This window comes from Nansenia antarctica (assembly GCF_963989245.1).
Source record: "Nansenia antarctica genome assembly, chromosome: 18".
Classification (NCBI taxonomy): Eukaryota; Metazoa; Chordata; class Actinopteri; order Argentiniformes; family Microstomatidae; genus Nansenia; species Nansenia antarctica.
In genome coordinates this window covers 17,301,041-17,321,370 of record NC_137691.1, presented here as the reverse complement: position 1 = coordinate 17,321,370, position 20,330 = coordinate 17,301,041, and the positions used below count along the sequence as shown (strand labels likewise).

Sequence of the window (20,330 nt, the reverse complement as noted above, 5' to 3'; positions counted from 1 at the left end):
TCAAGTCTACTTTTACAGCTATACATCATGCAATAACTCTAGTCAGAGACTGAATATGTCGGGGTATGGGAACAGCTTGTGTGGTTAGATAAGTGTCAGTTTAAGGTCCTTCATGATAACAGCATTCTCACTGGGTCTATCAGCCCCATCTGTAGCTAGGAATATATTAATATATTACATTTGGATGATGATGTTTATAGTTGGATGTTGTGTGGGTATAACAATCACACATTTATAACACATGCTTGTAGAAAACCAGTGCAAACTAGTCAAATGAATAAGTTTGGAAAGACTAAACATGGCTATTGCAATGAGCATAAGGTAAACATAAAAAGATTAAAAAAAGAAAATGTAATAGGCTTGTATCTTGTATCTTGGCAAATAGACCAACTCGAGGTTTTGACTATGGAAATGAGAAACACAGACACACATTCAACACGCAGGCCTTTGCATACACCGGCCTACCTGTCCCATTCAATTGAATGGGGAAGTGTGTCCAAACTTTTGACTGGTACTGTATGTATTATGAACGGATGTCACTCACGTGCTTCAGAGAGACAGTCCAGGACGTAGGTGAGATCAGTCTCACGCTCGGCAGCAGAGTTCAAGAAGTCCTTGATAAGGTTGATTAGCTTCCCGCGCCTTCGTCTCTCCTCCACATTCCTCAGGAAGCTGGGCAGTGCTGGGTACAGGGTCAATACAGACTAGGATGCAATCGGCTATAGAAAACCACACAATGGGCATGAGCGTCTTTCATAGAATGTCACTGGTGTACTAATAGATTAGAATAAAGTTGAGTCCAATTGTGCGTATTCAGTGCCAGAAATATAAAAAAATAATAAATAAAAAAAACTCCTCAGATATTACCCCTGGTGGAAGATGACAAATATGCATGACACATATGGTTTATGAAAAATCCTTAACTCTGTTCACAAAGATACAGTTCAGAAATGATCTGATAATCTACTAAATACAGGCACTACGTCATACGGCAGCCCTTTCACCATTGTTAGACAAGTGTAATAACAACAATAACTTTTATTTGTATAGCACTTTTCCTGCAAACGTTGCAGCTACGTCGCAGTGTAGGAATTTGTTCCAATCAATGAGGTGCAACGCTCACAACATTGCAGATGGAAATGTACATCTGACATGAGGTTACGTTTAGAAGTAGTGGATAGTTAGTTGAAATGTTGTTGATAGTTAGTTGAACATCTACAAACCATTTATTTGGGAGTTTCCATGTAGAGGATAACTGTCATATAGTTGTTGCTCTTGCTAAGTCTGTCTCTGACATGTAGGCCTATAGGGAATGGCCACTGTTTCTCCAACTCCAAAATGATGCTTTTGCACAGGCATTTAAGTAACACAACTAAATGCAATGACAGATCAGATGACACAATCAGGAGTGGTTTATTGATTTATCAAACGGCAGCATTGCCAAAGCACCATAAACAAAAAAGAACCTGAACATTAAATAAATCTGTATATTTCAACGGTTGCAAAATGAAATAAAAAAAGAAAGAAAGAAAGAAAGAAAGGAGAGTGGTACAACTCATACAAACACCATCTTCGTAACAGTGGTAAGGTACATCTTACAAAACAAACACAACAGGAGCCACGTTTCTCTATGCATGTGTTCTCTTTTAACAGTGCGACGTGGAATACAATTTAGAGAAGTGGCCACCATTTTCACAGGGACAGAGAGAGTAGAAAAAAAAGAAAAAAAGAGTCAAATGCCACCATGGTAGTAGTGACAGAGTGGGGGATGGGGTACAGCACAGCACACTGCAACCATAAATACAGGGATTAAAGACCTTAGTGAACATGTACTCTCTCTCTCTCTCTCTCTCTCTCTCTCTGTCTCTCTCTCTCTCCCTGTCTCTCTCTCTCTCTGTCTGTTACTCTCACTCACAACTGTCATTTAATGCTGCAGTGGGATCACGTGGGGACAGTCAGTGCTGGAGGATAAACCAGCTTTCACCGGTTGATCTCTGTAACTAAAGTGGCTCAGCTTGACTGGTTTTATTATTTTTTTTTTAGATCCTAAATGCAGCATTATGAACAGCATTCATAATGAGTGGTTGGGAAGGCAGGTTGAGAGGTTAGGGAGATTTAAGGAATCTCTCTTGAATATCTACCCAAAAAAAGACCAGGATGCATGTATTATTCAGACCGCAGCCGACCGAGGAACTAAAATATCTTCATTATTTAGGTCAACATGTGTGCGCGTGTCTGTGTGTGTGTGTGTGTGTGTGTGCGTTGAGGCGCACAGATTCTGTGCAGATTTTCAAAGCCTGGAGGAAGCGTTCAACATATCAATTTGCTATAATCTGCCCCGGACCTGCATATCTCTAACACACACACTCTCCACCAGACAGATGTATACAGAGGAGCCAATCACAGTCATGGCACTAGAAAAAGAAAAAAAAACACCCAGAATACATGTGGTGACAGCGTGACCTCACTCAACTCATGCAAGTCATCGGACCAATAATGGCTGAGGCTGTGCCATTACCCCAGGGAACAGACTCTAGGACAACACATGAACAGTCGCCTGTTTATGTGTCATGGCATATTTGGAACTTCTTTTCTATTTGACCGAACACACAACAAACAAGCAAAGGAACCATGAATCAAAACTTTTTTTTTTTGAAAGATACTACACAACAGTAAGCACATACAGCCACATGACTTTAAACTGAAACAAAACACTCAATAACTAAGTTGAGGGTTACGTAAGTTCAAATCGAACTTCAAAACCCGAGGGTTTCAATGGTTCCTCAGCTAGCCCCCATGTTCATTTTGGTCCAAGTGCTTTAGTTGAGTTCAGAACAGGCTGCTGCTGAATATTAAACGGGCTGGTCTGCTCAGGGCTCAACACAGCATTTCAAGTAGGGTCGTAAGATTCGTTTTCAGAGTAAATAAAATAGCTCTCTGCAGTATAAATATTTCAGCTCTGTCAGTGCATGGCTGCTTCCATTATCTCTCTTCGTGAGTGTGTACAAATATATACAAGAAACATTGTCAATGACTGGAATGCTTTTTTTTAAGTCTTGAACATTTTGGAGTTGTTTTCAGCATGGGGATGTGGTCCCCTGGTCATACTGTGTGTGTAGCCCAGTTCTAAGAGCGTTACAGGACGCGAGAGCCAGGTCACTGTTCTTCATTTGGCTAGTCTAGATTACGTAGATCTGTGTGCCTGCAGACTCGAGTGATCAGAAGTTCGGCTCTTTTTTACCGAATCGGTTCACTCAGAAAGGCGAATCGACTCACTAGAATCACTAAAACACAACAGGACGACTTGTTCGTGAACTGCACATCACTAGTAGACTTAGAGAGACTGGTTGTGGCAGTGCAGGTGGGAACTAAAACATGCGTTGCATTTCAACTTTTGCTCATAAATCATTGAACACCATGCTATATACAGTAAACCGTATAACAATCACAGAAACAACTTGAACAACATTGTGTGGAACAAAATATACCGTAGCCTACTTTGAGGGGGCGGTTGACAAGTCAAATGATCGGAGATCTGAGATGAAGATCGGAGAAAGGGAAACGGTTTCCAGCTCCTCACCAAGAACTATTTGTTGGAAATACCGGCTATTCCAACGGTGAAACGTACGTGGCATCAAACATTTCTAGACAAATGTAACTCTATGTGGGTTAACGGAACAGAAACAGGATAGGTGTAAAACATGTGAATGAACTGAAAGAATGAAAACAGTTTGGTACCGTATCGAAACAATCAAGCGTCTGTGACCTATGACCTCTGAGAGAATGGTTGGTTTTTCCTCTGGTCGTCCGTCGGACCGATACACTTTTTCTTTCACATTATTTGTTGTGGTTGCACAGACGGATTCAACTCTAGTCTAATCTATCTATAGATCTTCCAAGTCTACCTGCGCGTTCCACAAGTCCATTCTCTCACTGTCCTGGATTACGTCCTTGTGAAGTGGCCTCCCCCTCTTCGATGTGCCTTCAGTAACTTTCACGACATTGCAGACAGGCAGTGAGACGGGGGTGGCGGCCCCCTTATTTCTGGCCGCGTTGCCTAGCCAATCGGCTCATGAAGCAACATGTTACCGTGGCGATGATGACCACCCCCACAAACAGGGCAGAGGAAACTCCGATCACCAGGGGGATGAGGAGGAGGTCAGCGGCTGAGAGAGAGAGAGGGAGGGAAAGAGTGGGAGTGAGAGAGAGAGAGAGAGAGAGAGAGAGAGAGAGAGAGAGAGAGAGAGAGAGAGAGAGAGAGAGAGGAATAGTAATATAGGTATGACGATCAGATCCTCAGCACATAATCATTCAAATGTTTCCGACTGTAAACGACACACACACACAGTCATCCTAACACCCAACAGCAGTATGACAGCCAATGACAGCTCAGGACAGCAGGACAGTAGTACGTGAGCTTAGAATGATAAGGTTCTATCTCCGTTTAGGGCAGTTCAGAGATATTGAGCGTCAAAGTTTTCACATTCCATTATGTTTTGTGAGATGGAACCTTTGTATTTTATGAATTACTAACTCAAAAATGTCAACATTTTAAAAATAACACCCCACAGGCAGTAATAAACACCTAATGGATCAGATTATGTAAACAACTCAATTTTGACAAAAAATTGAGATAGAACCTTATAATTCTAACGTCACGAGTAGTAGTAGTAGTAGTAGTAGTAGTAGTAGTAGTAGCAGTACTCACCTCGGGCGTACAGGTACACGGTGACGCTGCCAGACTCGGCCTTGGCCCCTGTGTTGTACCACCCTCCGTGGGGATCCTGCCCCCACACCTCCGCCTGGCACACATACTCGCCCTGGTCCTGGGGCTCGGCCGAGTGGATCCTCAGCCTGTAGGAGCCGGCGGACAGCTGGTCCACGCTGAGCTCGCTGCCGTTGCCGTTGTAGACCCGTGTCAGGCCGTCGTAGGTCAGGGCTGCCAGAAGCCTGCCTGGGTCGTCCACCACCACCGGAGCTGGGGTAGGGGGCGGCGGGGGCTTCTCCCCCAGGACGGTGCTCCCTTCCTGGGCCGGGGGCGGCTTCTGCAGCCACTGGACCTCCACCCGGGCCGGGCCCGTGGTCACCACGGAGACGTTGCAGACGAGCGTGACGGTGCTGCCTCTCTTCAGCAGCGGGCCGCGGGCCAGCTCAGCCACCGCCGACACACTCACCTCTGGAGACGGCACACACACACGCACACACACACACACACACACACGCACACACGTACACACACACACACACACACACACACATGTACACACGCACGCACGCACACACACACACACACACACACACACACACGCACACACACACGCACACACACAGGGCACACAGGGCACACAGGCACACGGGGAAGGATTAGCTGTACTGGGCTGACGTCCAACGTCCACAGTGAGAGAGCTATTGTGTGTCAGTTTCAATTCAATACAACTTTATTAATCCCCTCGGAAGCAGTTCAAAAAGGCATCGCAAGGTCATCAGTAATAACATCTATCTATAACAATGTAATACATTTTAATTCATCAAAGTGCATCAACAAGTGGACCGGCACAAAGGCTCTCTCTCCCCCCCTCTCTCTCCCTCCCTCTCTCTCCCCCTCTCTCTCTCTTCCCCCCTCTCTCTCCCCCCCCTCTCTCTCTCTTCCCCCCTCTCTCTCCCCCCCCCCTCTCCCCCTCTCTCTCTCTCTCACCTTTGGTCTTGAGGTTGACCGTCACCCCGTCAGACCTCTGGGTGACGGTGGCAGGGCTGGAGGGTCCGGGGGTACTGCGCCCGGCGTAGACGCTCACCACGCACCGGTAGACCCCCGAGTCGGCCGGATGGGCCGAGAACAGCCGCAGAGAGTACTTCCCCTCCGCCTCCTTCTCCATGGACCCCCCCCCTCCCCGGCTGGCGTCGTCCCCCCAGCTGACCACCCCGTCGGGACTGATGCGGGCCACCTCCACCTCCACCCCCCCGGACACGGAGCCGTCGCTGCCGCTCACCGAGCCCCTCTTCATCCACTGGACCAGCAGGGCCGAGCGGCCCCCCGCGGCTAGCCCAGACACCTGGCAGGTCAGGCTGAGGGGGGAGCCAGCCTGCAGGGTCACCTGGCCCTTGGGGGAGGAGGTGACGACCAGAGAGTCCGCTGAAGATGGAGAGAGAGAGAGAGAAAAGGGGGAGAGAGAGAGAGAGGGGGGGTGCAAAAATAGACACAAGGCTGAGAATGGCATGCTTCAATTTGTGGATTAAATGCCTTTCTCTCTGCAAACTCAACTTGAACTCAATTTTGGCTCGTCAAAAACGCTTAAAGCAGACCACGTGAGGTAAAAAGGTTTTAGCCGCAGAATCAGATCTCTTCCTGTACGCCGCGACGAGCTACGCCTGACTTTTAAAAAGTAACACTGCAGCTTACTGCACATCTAAACTACAAAACTGAGGACAAACTTTTTCTCCGGCAAGCTGATGCAGCAGTGTTAATGCACGCTTTTGTTATGACCCGTTTGGACTATTGTAGCGGCCTCCTTTCTGGTCTTCTGAAGAAAGCTATTGACCAGCTGCAATTAGTCCAAAATGCAGCAGCGAGAGTTTGAACCAAAAACAAGCAGAAGAGCTCATATATAACTCCTATTTTACAGACTCTAAACTGGCTTCCTGTTAAGTTCAGAATAGATTTCAAGATCCTTCTGCATTCTCATTGTATGCACCCAAATTGTGGAATGCACTGGCAGTTTACATTAGGGATGCAACCTCAGCAAATATGTTCAAGTCTAGAGTAAAAACTTTTTAATATTGCCTTCAAATTACTACATTATTTAATTATGATTATATAATGATTGGAGCACTTTGAGCTGCAACGTTTGCAGGAAAAGTGCTATACAAATAAAGGTTATTATTATTATTATTATTATTATTATTATTATTATCATTATCTATTCCTGACGTGAGTATGATAATCACAGACTATGAATCCATTGTTCCCCCCAAAAAACAAAGAGCACAAAAGAAGCCTCATCGCCAGGCCATTGTTAGAGACAGCCTAGAGAGAGACCGCAGCAGAATGAAGTGGAGCTGTGTCTGGCTGATAAGACAACACTTTTCGTGCACGGCCGAACTACCCCTTATTCTACATCCAACTTCTGCTACTACCATTGTTCGATCCGAGAGAGCGGTGACGATTGCCCCCGGCTGAAACGTCTGGAAGTCCCTGCGGGTGGTCGTCGTGTACCACGTTGGTCTGCGGGGTCAGCGAGACTAAGTGATGATGACATCATACACAGGGTGTGGCACAGCACTCATAGACAGTAGTCTTCTGCTAGGCTAGCTACGATAATAGCTACGGCTTCAGTGGCTCTGGGCAGTTCTAATGGTTTAGCTTTTCGACCACACCCTAGCGGGACCAGGTCCTAATGGGACAGTTTCAAACCCGTACAGTAAATCATTTGCGTTACAAAAAACCTACAGAGAAAAAACAAACACATAAACATACAAGAGATATAAGCGTGCTTGACATTTTAGCTCGATTATCAAACCAAATTCTCACCACGATGACGCATGACCAACGCCTGAGGACACTCTTCCCTTGAAACCGAGAGAGAGAGAGAGAATAGAGAACAACACCAGCCGGGGGCAGGGCCGGTCCTAGGCATAGGCGAACTAGGCCGTTTTTTTTTTTTTTACATTTAAATAATTTTGTCTCTATGAAAATATGTCTCAGCCTACTGTCTATTTTTGTCTTGAAACCATTGTTGTCCATATTTTTACTGTTGAATGTGTGGGTGGTGATGAGGCAGTACTGGTGGCTTAATGTGGTGGGGGTGGCGCCCCTAAAAGTTGGGGGGAGGAAGGGGGGGGCATCAAATCATACTCTCGCCTAGGGCACCTAAATGCCTAGGACCGGCCCTGGCCGGGGGGCCTACCTAGCGGTTGGACGGTCAGGTTGCCCACGTCCAGGGTCCTCTGAGCGATCTTCATCCACGCCCCCTCGGGGTCCAGAATCCACTGGGAGGCTTCGCAGAAATAGGCCCCCGAGTCCCCCGGGGCGACCGCGCTCATCCTCATCACGTACACGTCCCTCCCTCCCGCCTCGCCGTTCCTCTTCTCCAGGGTGATCTCTCCGTCCGCGTACCGCTTCTGGTAGCCTCCGCCGCGCCCGGTGACCACGCCCAGCTCCCGGTCGATGGACATGATCTCCCGCAGGTTGTTGACCTGGCCCTGTTCGCCGGCCCCGCCCCCGGCGCCTCCGCCACCACTACCGCCGCCGCCACGCATTCCGAAGGTGATTGACAGGTGAGTGTGCTGCTTCGATTGGACGGCGGCCGAGCAGGTGAGCTGGATCTCCGTCCCCTCGGGCACGGGCTGGCTGGTCAGGGAGCGGGTGTAGCTGATCTGGAGAGTGTCTGGGATCACTGCATAGAGACAAGAGGGGGGGGGGGGGGGGGAGGAGGAGAGGGGAGATCATATTAGAGAGAGAGAGAGAGAGAGAGAGAGAGAGAGAGAGAGAGAGAGAGAGAGAGAGAGAGAGAGAGAGAGATACAACACCGGGGGAGGCTGATAGAGGTAGAAATCGGAGGATGGGCTCATGGAATGAAGTATGGTATCAAACGTTCCGTTCCCTGCATTACAACGAGCCCTGTCTTCTGATTTCCACCTCCGTCAGCCTCCGCTGGACAACACAGGAACTCAATGTGACATGAGAACACACGAAATGCACAGAAGGTGTACTGCCTTTGCTTTGCAGCTCTGTTCAAAAGGACATTGTGCTTTGGACTGGGCAGATGAGACGGGACAGGCATGCCTGTTGTTGTGGTCCTAAACATCATAGGATAAACACACTAGGAACACACTGTCGATCAGAAAAGACGAGAGTAACGGTGAACAAATGCTCTTCACAATCAAACGACTGTTCTACGGCAAGGCCAGACACGTTCACACGCTGCCACGGGCGAGAGAGAGAGAAACGCAAATAACAAAGTCCAGATCGGGGAGATCGGCAGATAAACGACACAGATTAAAGAGCAGGAACCAGGAAGCGTTTCGTTTACCTTTCACCGTGACCGAGGCGCTGTAGTTCCCCTGGTACTTGGAGTCCGTACTGGGCGTGTAACACTCGTAGCGCCCCTGGTCCTCCGGCCGCAGCCTCTGGATCACCAGCCGGCACTTGTCCCCCGAGTCCCTCTCCACCCGCACCTCGCCCCCGAGCACCCGCGGCTGGAAGGGGGCGTAGGGGAACCCCTGGTCCCTGGTGGAGATCACCCCCATCTGACGGCCCCGCGAGTCCTCCCGGTAGAGGAACCACTCAAAGTCCTGGGTACGAGACCCCTCGTAGCCCACCACGGCGCAGGGGACGGTCAGGGGGAACCCCGCCACGCGGTACAGAGGACCCGGGGGAACGATGACCTCGCGACACGTGGCGTACTGGAACACTGGGAGAGGGAGAGAGAGAGAGAGAGAGAGAGAGAGAGAGAGAGAGAGAGAGAGAGAGAGAGAGAGAGAGAGAGAGAGAGAGACAGAGACAGAGAGAGAGAGAGAGAGAGAGAGAGAGAGAGAGGAGGGAGTGGGGGGGGTGGGGGTGGGAGAGAGAACAAGAGGGTGGGGGAGCAGAGAGAGATGGTGGAGGGGTAGAGAGAGAGAGAGAGAGAGAGAGAGAGTGAGGGAGAGAGGGACAGAGAAAAAGAGAGGGGGGAAGGGGCATGTCAGGCTCTCAGTCTCAGTACAGTCAATACAGTGAACTGAACCAGTCAATACAGTGAACTCAACCCACCCTGTATTCTATAAAGAGGATCGATCATGTTAACTCTGGGGGCACTGCTTTCAGTCGGCTCACAAGCTACTAGATTTTCTTACTGGGACAAATTATTTCGTTGGACATATCATGAACAGATATCATGACTGAATTGTGATAAATACAAGTGAACGATTGAGTAAGTGCCTTCCCTATTTCAAGGAATAACTCATGTATTCTTGTCATAAACATCCTAACTTTTAATGAAACAAAAGTGATGGAGAGCTTCAAAACATTTGGAGGTTAATATGTTGTGTCAATAGGATAGGAGCACCTGCTGGCAACATACTTCCTCTGCTCTTCCTAAATAGATTACGGTGTGACCAAAACTGGTAGGTAGACATGTAGTAAACACGGAAGTATACCAGTTTCGCTCAACTTCTCATTCCAAGATTAGAAGGCCCCTAGAAAACGACATTCCACTTCCCCTTTTCTAAAAACACTTTGAAACAACAGACTCTGGGGATTATTGGGACAGAAACTTCCCTGAGGGGTCTCCAAATGGGATTGTGGAAAAACCCTAAAAGCACCAGACCCCCCTGTGACACTAAAGAACATTGGCACTGACGTCTATAACACTACACACCCTTTTATCCCTAGCTAAAATAACCAGAAAGACTTGAAATACAAGACCAGGTGTGTGCCTGCGATGTAAACAGCAGAGGCACAGTCATCACAGTCAAAGGCGTGGATTAATAACACGCCCATAGATAATGACATGGAGGACTAGTCTGAAGGGTTTAAGCGGATAAAGCTCTAATGAACATGTGGCCTGGACTTACAGTATAGGGCCCGGGGGGGGACGCAACAGTTACAATGAGCACTGTTGTGTCTGGGTTATTATAATGTAACGACGATATTATAAACAACTGTTTATAAAAGGTAATTCCCATAACCGTGTATGAAAGTAGATGCACCGACCAGAACACATGATCACTAGGTCTTTAAAACGAATGGTAGAAAAGATGGGCCATAATGATATACCAATCCAATCCCAAATGATGATATCAAACTAGTAATCCCAACACAAGAGAACAGAGAGAATCAGACCATATGCCAGTACAGGCGGTTGCCTAAGAACATAAACATTATAAAACCGCAGAGTGACAGATGGGATGACAGATATGCCAAGTACATTGATGAGAAACATTAGCAGGTACATACCCAGCCATCACCTTGTCTTGAGTTGAGATGTCTTAATTAACCAAGTCAAGATGTCTTAAGTCGTCTTAATAAGACCTAACCTGAAGACATGTAGTAAGGCTCCTACTCACCACATTGTAAACAGAGAAGCGCCACTAGTGTCCACCACGGAGCCATCATCAACCTCATCGTCATCATCATCAATCCCGATCTCCCAGATGGATTACGCCTGCGATTCAGATCTCCCTGCAGCCGCCTGTCCCTGTAGTGTTTCGGTGCACAACATCCAGGCATGAAAATGGGTCGGGGTGAAAAAGGTGAGAAGGATACGAGACCCGGAACCTGCTAGGCGGATGTAGGTCACCTATTTTGATTCAAAACGGCGAATTTCGCCGAAAGGTGAGCGATTATCATTATCATGATCATTCAGACTGCGATCGCACCTAGTCTAACGCCAGCATCAATGAACGTCACATCAATGCAACTTCAATATGGAAAGCAGACTCGAAATGACATAGTTAGTACAATTGCAATGAATAATCCAACTTAATGTTACAGTAGTAAGGTTGATAATCGGTCCCCACCACTCCCGATGATGGTGAACTAACCCAAGCACTCACTCAAGCAAATACTAATGTGATCATATGAGCTGGGCTTAGAGAGCTTCAATCTTTACCTTCCTCCTCTTGCATCACCGGTGTGGTTCCCCCCAGTTAATCAATCAATCCATCATTTTTATTCGTGGATCTATTCATTCTTCTTCTTTCAAAATCCTCCCTTTTCACTAGTCTCGATGCGAACACGCTGGTCCAGTGGCGGTGGTTTGCATCACGGAGGGTGGGAGAGGAGGGGAGGCGGGGTTTGCATGCGAAACCACCATACAAAGAAAAGACAACCAATGGGAATCGTTAGTCAACAACCGCATCGTGTACTCTCCGCCAATCACAATGGAATGCGCTGACAGCGGTTGAGTCAACGGACTTGGTCCATCAATCGTTGAATCGCCGCCGCGCCAGAATGTAGGCCAGCCATTCACCACCCCCGCTGATTTGTATTCTGTACCCCTGACTAACCCTAATTCATGATTTCCATAAGAAAAAAACGGCCTTTGTTCCTGTGTGTGAGAAAAAAACAAGACCTAGACTGGTCTAAGAATAGAAATGCATTAATCTGAATAATTAGTAGGCTTTATCATAATAAGATCGTCATCATTGTTATCACACCAATATAGCACTATGGAGCAACATACAGTTTATACACCCTGACTTGTCTATTTGATTCTATTCTGTTCTTGCTTTGGAGAAGAGAGGAATATCAATGAGACAGTAGTGTTATCATCCACTGTTTTTCCACTGTGCAAAAAAATAAATAAATCTCCATTGCTCAAGGCCCAAGTTTGATACAGTACATGCACAACAGCATCACAGATATGCTCATCTGGAGTATTTATGGCCATGATTGATTGATTGATTGAAAACTTTATTAGAATGTTTGCAGAGGTAGGTACATGAAAGTACATATTACATACAAGGTCAACTAAGAGGATAAAAACCCAAGAAAGCCACTGGCTTATTTCAATTGGGGTCCTTGATTTTCAATTCATCGTTACATGTAAGACAGACATAAGAAAAGAACTAGTACTATCTACATGATAATACAGACAAATAACTATTACTATCTACAAGATATCATGAGAAATGATATCAGACAATTGTGTCTCTTTATCCACTGCCCTGCATCATACATTGTATTTTCATGTAACTGTCCAGTAAATTATTTGTGTGCGTGTGTGTCTTTGTGTGTGTGTGTCTTTGTGTGTGTGTGTGTGTGTGTGTGTGTGTGTGTGTGTGTGTGTGTGTGTGTGTGCGTGCGTGCGTGCATGCATGTGTACTGCTGATAGTAAACAAAAGTACATGTTCAGTATTACTAGATTGGGACAGACAGCTCCTCTAAATGTCATGACCACAAGATGTCTTCCTAAGAGAAGGGCCAAACAGTTAGCAAAATACTGCTCAATATCCGCTATTATTGGTAGCCGCTCAATATGGAGAAGGCGGTGCTTCCTGTACCCATGAGCGGGATACTGTCTGTCTTATTGTATTGATACTGTATCTGTCAACCCACTGGTATCATCTGGTGCGAATAACATCCTGTGTGTGGCAGAACTGGTTGTTGGCTCAGCATTACTGTAACAGATTGTTTCTATGATATCAAAATGCACTGTTAGTATTTATGTCCTTTAGAATTGTACATTGTATGTGGACATAAATAAAGCATCTAAACTGTGTGTGTGTGTGTGTGTGTGTGTGTGTGTGTGTGTGTGTGTGTCTTTGTGTGTGTGTGTGTGTGTGTGTGTGTGTGTGTGTGTGTGTGTGTGTGTGTGTGTGTGTGTGTGTGTGTGTGTGTGTGCGTGCGTGCGTGCATGCATGTGTACTGCTGATAGTAAACAAAAGTACATGTTCAGTATTACTAGATTGGGACAGACAGCTCCTCTAAATGTCATGACCACAAGATGGAGACATTAGCTTCTGAAAGGAAACCAATGACCTATGTGCTGCTGACATTTTAGCTGAAACTAAAAGAGTTCAATGACTGAGGGAGAGGAAACGATTTCCAATTTGACATACTAAAATATACTCCTGCAGGGCTGAACTTGATATAAGTGTGAAAGGATAGCATTTCTAAAAAAAATATGTTCTTGGGATAAAACCTGTGAGAGGAAAGCCTTTTCCATAAAAGTGTGATGTGAGTTTAGTCAGCGGTTCAAAGCTATTTCTAATCCTGTTTTAGAGTGTTTGACAGTTTGAGAGCAAGGAGAGATAATATCATATGTTACGTGAGCTGGAGTGAAACCCAGATGGCTTTAGTTTAAGACTGTGTGTCTGTCTGTCTGTCTGTCTGTCTGTCTGTCTGTCTGACTGTCTGTCTGTCTGATTGTCTGTCGGACTGTCTGTCTGTCTGTCTGTCTGTCTGTGTGTCTGTCTGTCTGTCTGTCTGTCGGTCTGTCTGTCTGTCTGTCTGTCTGTCTGTCTGTCTGTCTGTCTGTCTGTGTGTCTGTCTGTCTGTCGGTCTGTCTGTCTGTCTGTCTGTTTGTCTGTCTGACTGTCTGACTGATTGTCTGTCGGTCTGTCTGTCTGTCTGTCTGTCTGACTGTCTGTCTGTCGAAAAATGTACGACTAGAGTAAATAAATTATTAAACAGAGCTGTGTATATATATACTGTATATACTACCGTTCAAAAGTTTGGGGTCACTTAGAAATGTCCTTATTTTTTAAAGAAAAGCACTGTTTTTTCAATGAAGATAACATTACATTAATCAGAAATACACTCTATACATTGTCAATGTGGTAAATGAATATTTTAGCTGCATACATCTGTTTTTTAATGGAATATCTACATGAGGTGTATAGAGGCCCATTTCCAGCAACCATCACTCCAGTGCTCTAATGGTACATTGTGTTTGCTAATCGCGTTAGAAAGCTAATGGATGATTAGAAAAACCTTGAAAACCCTTGTGCAATTACGTTAGCACAGCTGAAAACGGTTTTGCTGGTTAGAGAAGCTATAAAACTGGCCTTCCTTTGAGCTAGTTGAGTATCTGGAGCATCACATTTGTGGGTTCGATTATACTCTCAAAATGGCCAGAAAAAGAGAACTTACATATGAAACTCTACAGTCTATTCTTGTTCTTAAAAATGAAGGTTATTCCATATGAGAAATTGCCAAGAAACTGAACATGTCCTACAACGGTGTGTACTACTCCCTTCAGAGAACAGCACCAACAGGCTCTAACCAGAATAGAAAGAGAAGTGGGAGGCCCCCGTTGCACAACTGAGCAAGAAGACAAGTACATTAGAGTCTCTAGTTTGAGAAACAGACGCCTCACAGGTCTGAACTGGCAGCTTCATTAAATGGTACCCGCAAAACGCCAGTGTCAACGTCTACAGTGAAGAGGCGACTCCGGGATGCTGGCCTTCTAGGCAGAGTGGCAAAGAAAAAGCCATATCTGAGACTGGCCAATAAAAGGAAAAGTTTGGCTGGTGCATGGTGGAGGTAATGTGATGGTTTGGGGCTGCTTTGGTGCTGGTAAAGTGGGAGGTGTGTACAAGGTAAAAGGGATTTTGAATAAGGAAGGCTATCACTCATTTTTGCAAGCCATGCCATACCCTGTGGACAGCGCTTGATTGGAGCCAATTTCCTCCTACAACAGGAAAGCACACCTCCAAATTATGCAAGAACTATTTAGGGAAGAAGCAGGCAGCTGGTATTCTGTCTATAGTGGAGTGGCCAGCGCAGTCACCAGATCTCAACCCCATTGAGCTGTTGTGGGAGCAGCTTGACTGTATGGTACGCAAGAAGTGCCCATCAAGCCAATCCAACTTGTGGGAGGTGGTTCAGGAAGCGTGGGGTGAAATTTCTTCAGATTACCTCAACAAATAAACAGCTAGAATGCCAAAGGTCTGCAATGCTGTAATTGCTGCAAAGGGAGCATTCTTTGACGAAAGCAAAGTTTGAAGGACCAAATTATTATTTCAAATGAAAATCATTATTTCTAACCATGACAATGTCTTGACTATATTTTCTATTCATTTTGCAACTCATTTGATAAATAAAAGTGTGAGTTTTCATGGAAAACACAAAATTGTCTGGGTGACCCCAAACTTTTGAACGGTAGTGTATAGGCTATATATACACTATACATATAGTATATCATATATGTACTATTATATCTATATATTGTATACAGGTAAATAAAGATCACTTAAGATAAAAATAGAAAATCGTGGACATTGCAGTTAAAAAACAACGACAACAAAATGATGCCTCTCCCTGTCTCAGTCTATAGCGTGTCTGTTCCTCTCCCCTTCCCTCTGTCCACCCCTGCCCCCCCCTCTCAATCTCTCTCCTCTGTCAAAGCAGACCTAAAATCATCAGAGCACACTCTATTAAGCATGCCCAGTGCCCCCTGTCCTCCTGTTATCCTGTATGGAAACATGAGGCCTATGACTTCACCATGTGGCTCCATAGAGAGAGAGAGAGAGAGAGAGAGAAACAGGGTGGGGGGGGGGAGAGAGAAAGAGAGAGAGAGGGAGAGAGAGAGGGAGAGAGAGAGGGAGAGGGAGAGAGAGAGGGGAAGTCATTAGGGGTATTCTGGGTTAACAAGGGGCTGGCTGTAGGATATGCCGACTTCAGCAGGAGTGTTCTGCAGTAGCTGGATGGGTTCTCTAGCAGGAAGCCTTCCTTCTTGGCTGGTGGCTGGATGGAGTCTAGTTCTATGTAGTGAAATATAATCTGCGGTGGAGTCAGATACCAATCGTGCATTCTTTGGATCCAAAGAAACAGATCTGATTCATGCACAGATAGTATCAAGACGGTCACCACCAAGCCTGATTCTCAACTTGTCAAAACAAGTCGTCTACTTAAAACGGACACATTTCACGTGAAAGGTGTAGTTCACTTTTCTTAGGGATAGTTCTCAAGGAACTATCCCTTTAAGGGGTTGTGCTTATACCTGTGTAATGACACAGTCATTATGGTAGTAACAAGACTGTATTAACACGCTGTCACACATGTCTTCCCTCCCCTCCTTCGTCCGCTCCCTCCCACTCTCTTACAGACAGATTGATAGACTAAACACAGGCCTGCTAACAGGATCGCTCTCTAATCACCTCATGGAGGCCTCCTCCCTCTGTCATCAAGACTCACGTCAGTGTGGATGTAGGAGAGAGTGGGAGAGGCTAGACGCCTTGGACCGACATTCTCTGAGAGACATGGAATGGTGCACTTCATCATGTACGGCTTTTAATGACTCGGTTTTTGGTATTTTGTATGTTGTGTGATGTGTGTTGCTGTGTCTGTTGTGAGCCCATAGACGCTGATCATTTCCATTTTTGAAACCGAGCGAAGCTTTTGAACGTTCGACGCCGACACGACACCCATGTGAGACGCAGACGCCGCCGGGGCCTGTGTCTGTCATTTTGTTGCCAAATTAAACGACTTGTTAGATTTTTGCTCCTTTTTTTAAAAAGAGCCTTTGATTCTGAAATTTTTCTATAGAGTAGGTCATGTTTCCATCTTTTTTTTTAATACACAATGCAGCCCTCTTCTCTTGCTTCCCCTGATTTGCCCCACTCTTTACCAATGTAAATCAGATCATCTTTCCACCAGACCACCTCATTCCTGGGTCTCATTCCTGGATCTCATTCCTGGGTATGCCCTCAACCATGGAGGGGTTTTATTTTATCACCCAACCAGAGTTAGACAGTTCCTGGGTTGGACTCTCTCCCCTCAGGGGAGCCGTAGAACTGTAGACCAGGAGGAGGGGGAGGAGGGGGAGGAGGAAGGAAGAGAGCAGTAGCAGGAGGAGGTGGAGGAGGAGGAGGTGGTGGAGGAGGAGGGGGAGACGGAGGGAGGGAGGGAGGGAGGGAGGGAGGAAGGGATCACTGCTATTGAAAATAGAGAAACAGGACAGGAGGGATTCCAGCAGATCCACATATCTCCAATCCACTGATGCTTAGTACTGACAGGATATTAATAACATTCTCTTTTTCAGGATTTAGGCTTTGATCCTTTTCTCATATTTACTGCATTTGTCAGCAAGTTGTTAAGCCACACTAGAACCTGCAGCATGTTTTTGTTCCTTTACGTGGGGAGAATGATTTGTCAAAAAATTGGCTAAGCGGAAAAACTGTCCCTAGATTCACGTGTTTAAAAGGTGACCTTTGATGACAAAAAAAAGAAGAAAAAGAGTGGAATTTAATTTAGTTTATGAGATTCAAACCATGGCATTTGGGAAGTCATACATATTCATGGTGTGTGTTATAAGGTCAGCATATTCAAGATTTGTATAAAGTCTGGGTTCATGTATGTGCATCTTCATGTTCATACACAAAGTGCATGTGCAGGTTTCTGTGTCATTAAATGTGCATTGTGTGTACAGATGTGTTTTGAGGTGGTTTGGTAAGGCTTGATCTTTGTCACCCCACCCAGTTTGAAGATGTTAGAAGTGCTCTTCCCTGGTGAAATAGGTCTGAGAATGGTCCCAGGCAACCACCACAGACAGGCAGGCAGACAGACAGGCAGACAGGCAGACAGGGAGGCAGGCAGGCAGGCAGACAGACAGACAGACAGACAGACAGACAGACAGGCAGGCAGGCAGGCAGGCAGGCAGGCAGGCAGGCAGACAGACAGATAAACATGCAGGAGACAGACAGACAGACAGACAGACAAATAGACAGGCAGGCAGGCAGACAGGCAGACAGGCAGGCAGGCAGGTAGGCATGCAGGTAGACAGCCAGACAGACAGACAGACAGGCAGACAGACAGACAGACAGATAAAGATACAGGCAGACAGGCAGACAGATAGAGATACAAACAAACAGACAAACAGACAGACAGACAGCCAGACAGCCAGACAGGCAGGCAGGTAGGTAGGTAGGTAGGTAGGTAGGTAGGCAGACAGACAGACCGACAGACAAGCAGGCAGGCAGCCAGGCAGGCATGCAGGCAGGCAGGCAGGCAAACAGATAGAAGAAATACAAACAAACAGACAAAGAGACAAAGAGACAAAGAGACGGACAGACAGACAGACAGACAGACAGACAGACAGACAGACAGACAGACAGACAAAAAGACAGACAGACAGACAGACAGACAGGCAGACAGACAGGCAGGCAGGCAGACCGGCAGACAGACCAACAGACCGGCAGACAGACAGGCAGGCTGGCAAGCAGACAGACAGATAGAGATACAGACAAACAGACAACCAGATAATGAATGAATGATGAATGAATGGTCTTTATTGTCATTGATATAGTACAGGTACCAAACAACGAAATTTGGGAGGGGGGGCTCCCCTGGTGCTAGGAAAAAAAAACTAAAAACAAGAAGGGAAAAGAGCTGGTTTACATAAATAAAGGCTATGTACACTATCCACTATACTATACTATAAAACACTGTGCTGTACTCTATGCTATGCTATACCTATTCTAACATTTCCTATCTCTGAACCTTATGTACCCGAGGGTTGTCATATTGCACATAGTGTTATTGCACATTCATTTAAAGTGTCACAGTTTGCAGGTTTGAAATGTTCACAGTTGTGTTTCAGTATTGCACTTGATTTCAATCTAGTAGCTGCCATCAAATTGTCTAGATTGTCCAGGGCCTAGAACCTAGGTCTTTGCTGTGTTCAGGGCCTGAATGGCCCTGGGGTAGAAGCTGAGCTTCAGTCTGTTTGTCCTTGCGAACATGGTCCTGAACCGCCTGTCCGAGGGGTCTCTGGAGATCTTGGAGGCCTTCCTGAGGCAGCGTGTGTTGTACAGCTCTTCCAGAGAGGGGAGGAGGGCGCCGGTAATCTTCTGGGCCGATCTCACGACTCTCTGTAGCGCATTCCTCTCTGCGGCTGTGCAGCTGGAGAACCACACGCAGATGCAGTAGGTGAGGATGCTCTCCACTGCGCAGCGGTAGAAGGTCACAAGCATCTCCTGTCCGATGTGGTTTTTCCTGAGGACTCTCAGGAAGTAGAGCCGCTGTTGTGCCTTCTTGATGATGGCTGCTGTGTTGGTCTTCCAGGACAGGTCATCCTGTATGTGCACCCCCAGGAATCGGAGGGTTGAGACTCTCTCCACGCTCCCTCCATCGACGAGCAGGGGCTGGACCTCAGATTTTTTCCTCCTGAAGTCCACAATGATTTCCTGGGTCTTTGACTGGTTCAGCAGCAGGTTGTTAACCTTGCACAGCTTGCCCAGCTGCTCCACCTCATCCCTGTACGCCGCCTCGTCCCCCCCCGAGATGCAGCCCAGCACGGTGGTGTCGTCTGCAAACTTTACGATGGAGTTGCTGGGGTGGACGCGGGTGAAGTCGTAGGTGTAGAGGTTTTAGAGGATGGGGCTTAGCACGCAGCCCTGGGGGGACCCAGTGCTGAGTCTGAGGGCTGTGGAGGTGTGGGAGCCCACCCGCACCCTCTGGGGGCGGTCAGACAGGAAGTCCTTGATCCATGCACATATAGAGTGTGATAGTCCCAGGTCTAGTAGTTTGGTCACTAGCCTGTCTGGAAGGATGGTGTTGAAGGCAGAGCTGAAGTCCACAAAGAGCAGTCTCGCGTAGCTGTTTCCCCTCTCCAGGTGGGATAGAGTGGAGTGGAGAGTCGTCGCGATGGCGTCCTCTGTGGACCTGTGGGCTCTGTAGGCGAACTGGTATGGATCCAGGTTGGGCGGGAGGCGTGTGACTATGTGGGCCCGGACTAGTTTCTCGAAGCACTTCATGATGATTGGTGTGAGTGCCACCGGGCGGTAGTCGTTTAGACAGCTCACCGTGCTTTTCTTCGGGACTGGGATGATAGTTGAGGTTTTCAGGCAGGGTGGGATGGTGGCCTGGGACAGGGACTGGTTGAAGATGTTGGTGAAAACCCCGGCCAGCT

General features: G+C 46.8%; 1 protein-coding gene across 1 annotated transcript; it reads right to left on the bottom strand.

Moving 5' to 3' along the window:
* Window positions 1–1,435: 1,435 nt before the first annotated feature.
* On the bottom strand, window positions 1,436–11,695 carry igsf8 (immunoglobulin superfamily, member 8). Its single transcript, XM_080548306.1, has 7 exons — window positions 11,586–11,695; window positions 11,041–11,171; window positions 9,027–9,407; window positions 7,902–8,390; window positions 5,696–6,130; window positions 4,709–5,176; window positions 1,436–4,166 (listed from the first exon to the last, which is right to left on the bottom strand). The coding sequence occupies exons 2-7, from the start codon at window positions 11,108–11,110 to the stop codon at window positions 4,039–4,041; spliced, it is 1,971 nt and encodes a 656-aa protein (XP_080404432.1). The 5' UTR covers window positions 11,111–11,171; window positions 11,586–11,695; the 3' UTR covers window positions 1,436–4,038.
* Window positions 11,696–20,330: the final 8,635 nt, after the last annotated feature.

Bases quoted from the DNA above. Each gene is read 5' to 3' on its own strand.
- igsf8 (XM_080548306.1), bottom strand. From the start codon at position 11,110: ATGATGATGACGATGAGGTTGATGATGGCTCCGTGGTGGACACTAGTG. The intron at 6,131-7,901 runs GTAGGCCCCCCG...CTCCATCTTCAG, and splicing joins CCTGACCGTCCAACCGCTAG to CGGACTCTCTGGTCGTCACC. The intron at 4,167-4,708 runs GTGAGTACTGCT...TCTCTCTCTCAG, and splicing joins CGTGTACCTGTACGCCCGAG to CCGCTGACCTCCTCCTCATC.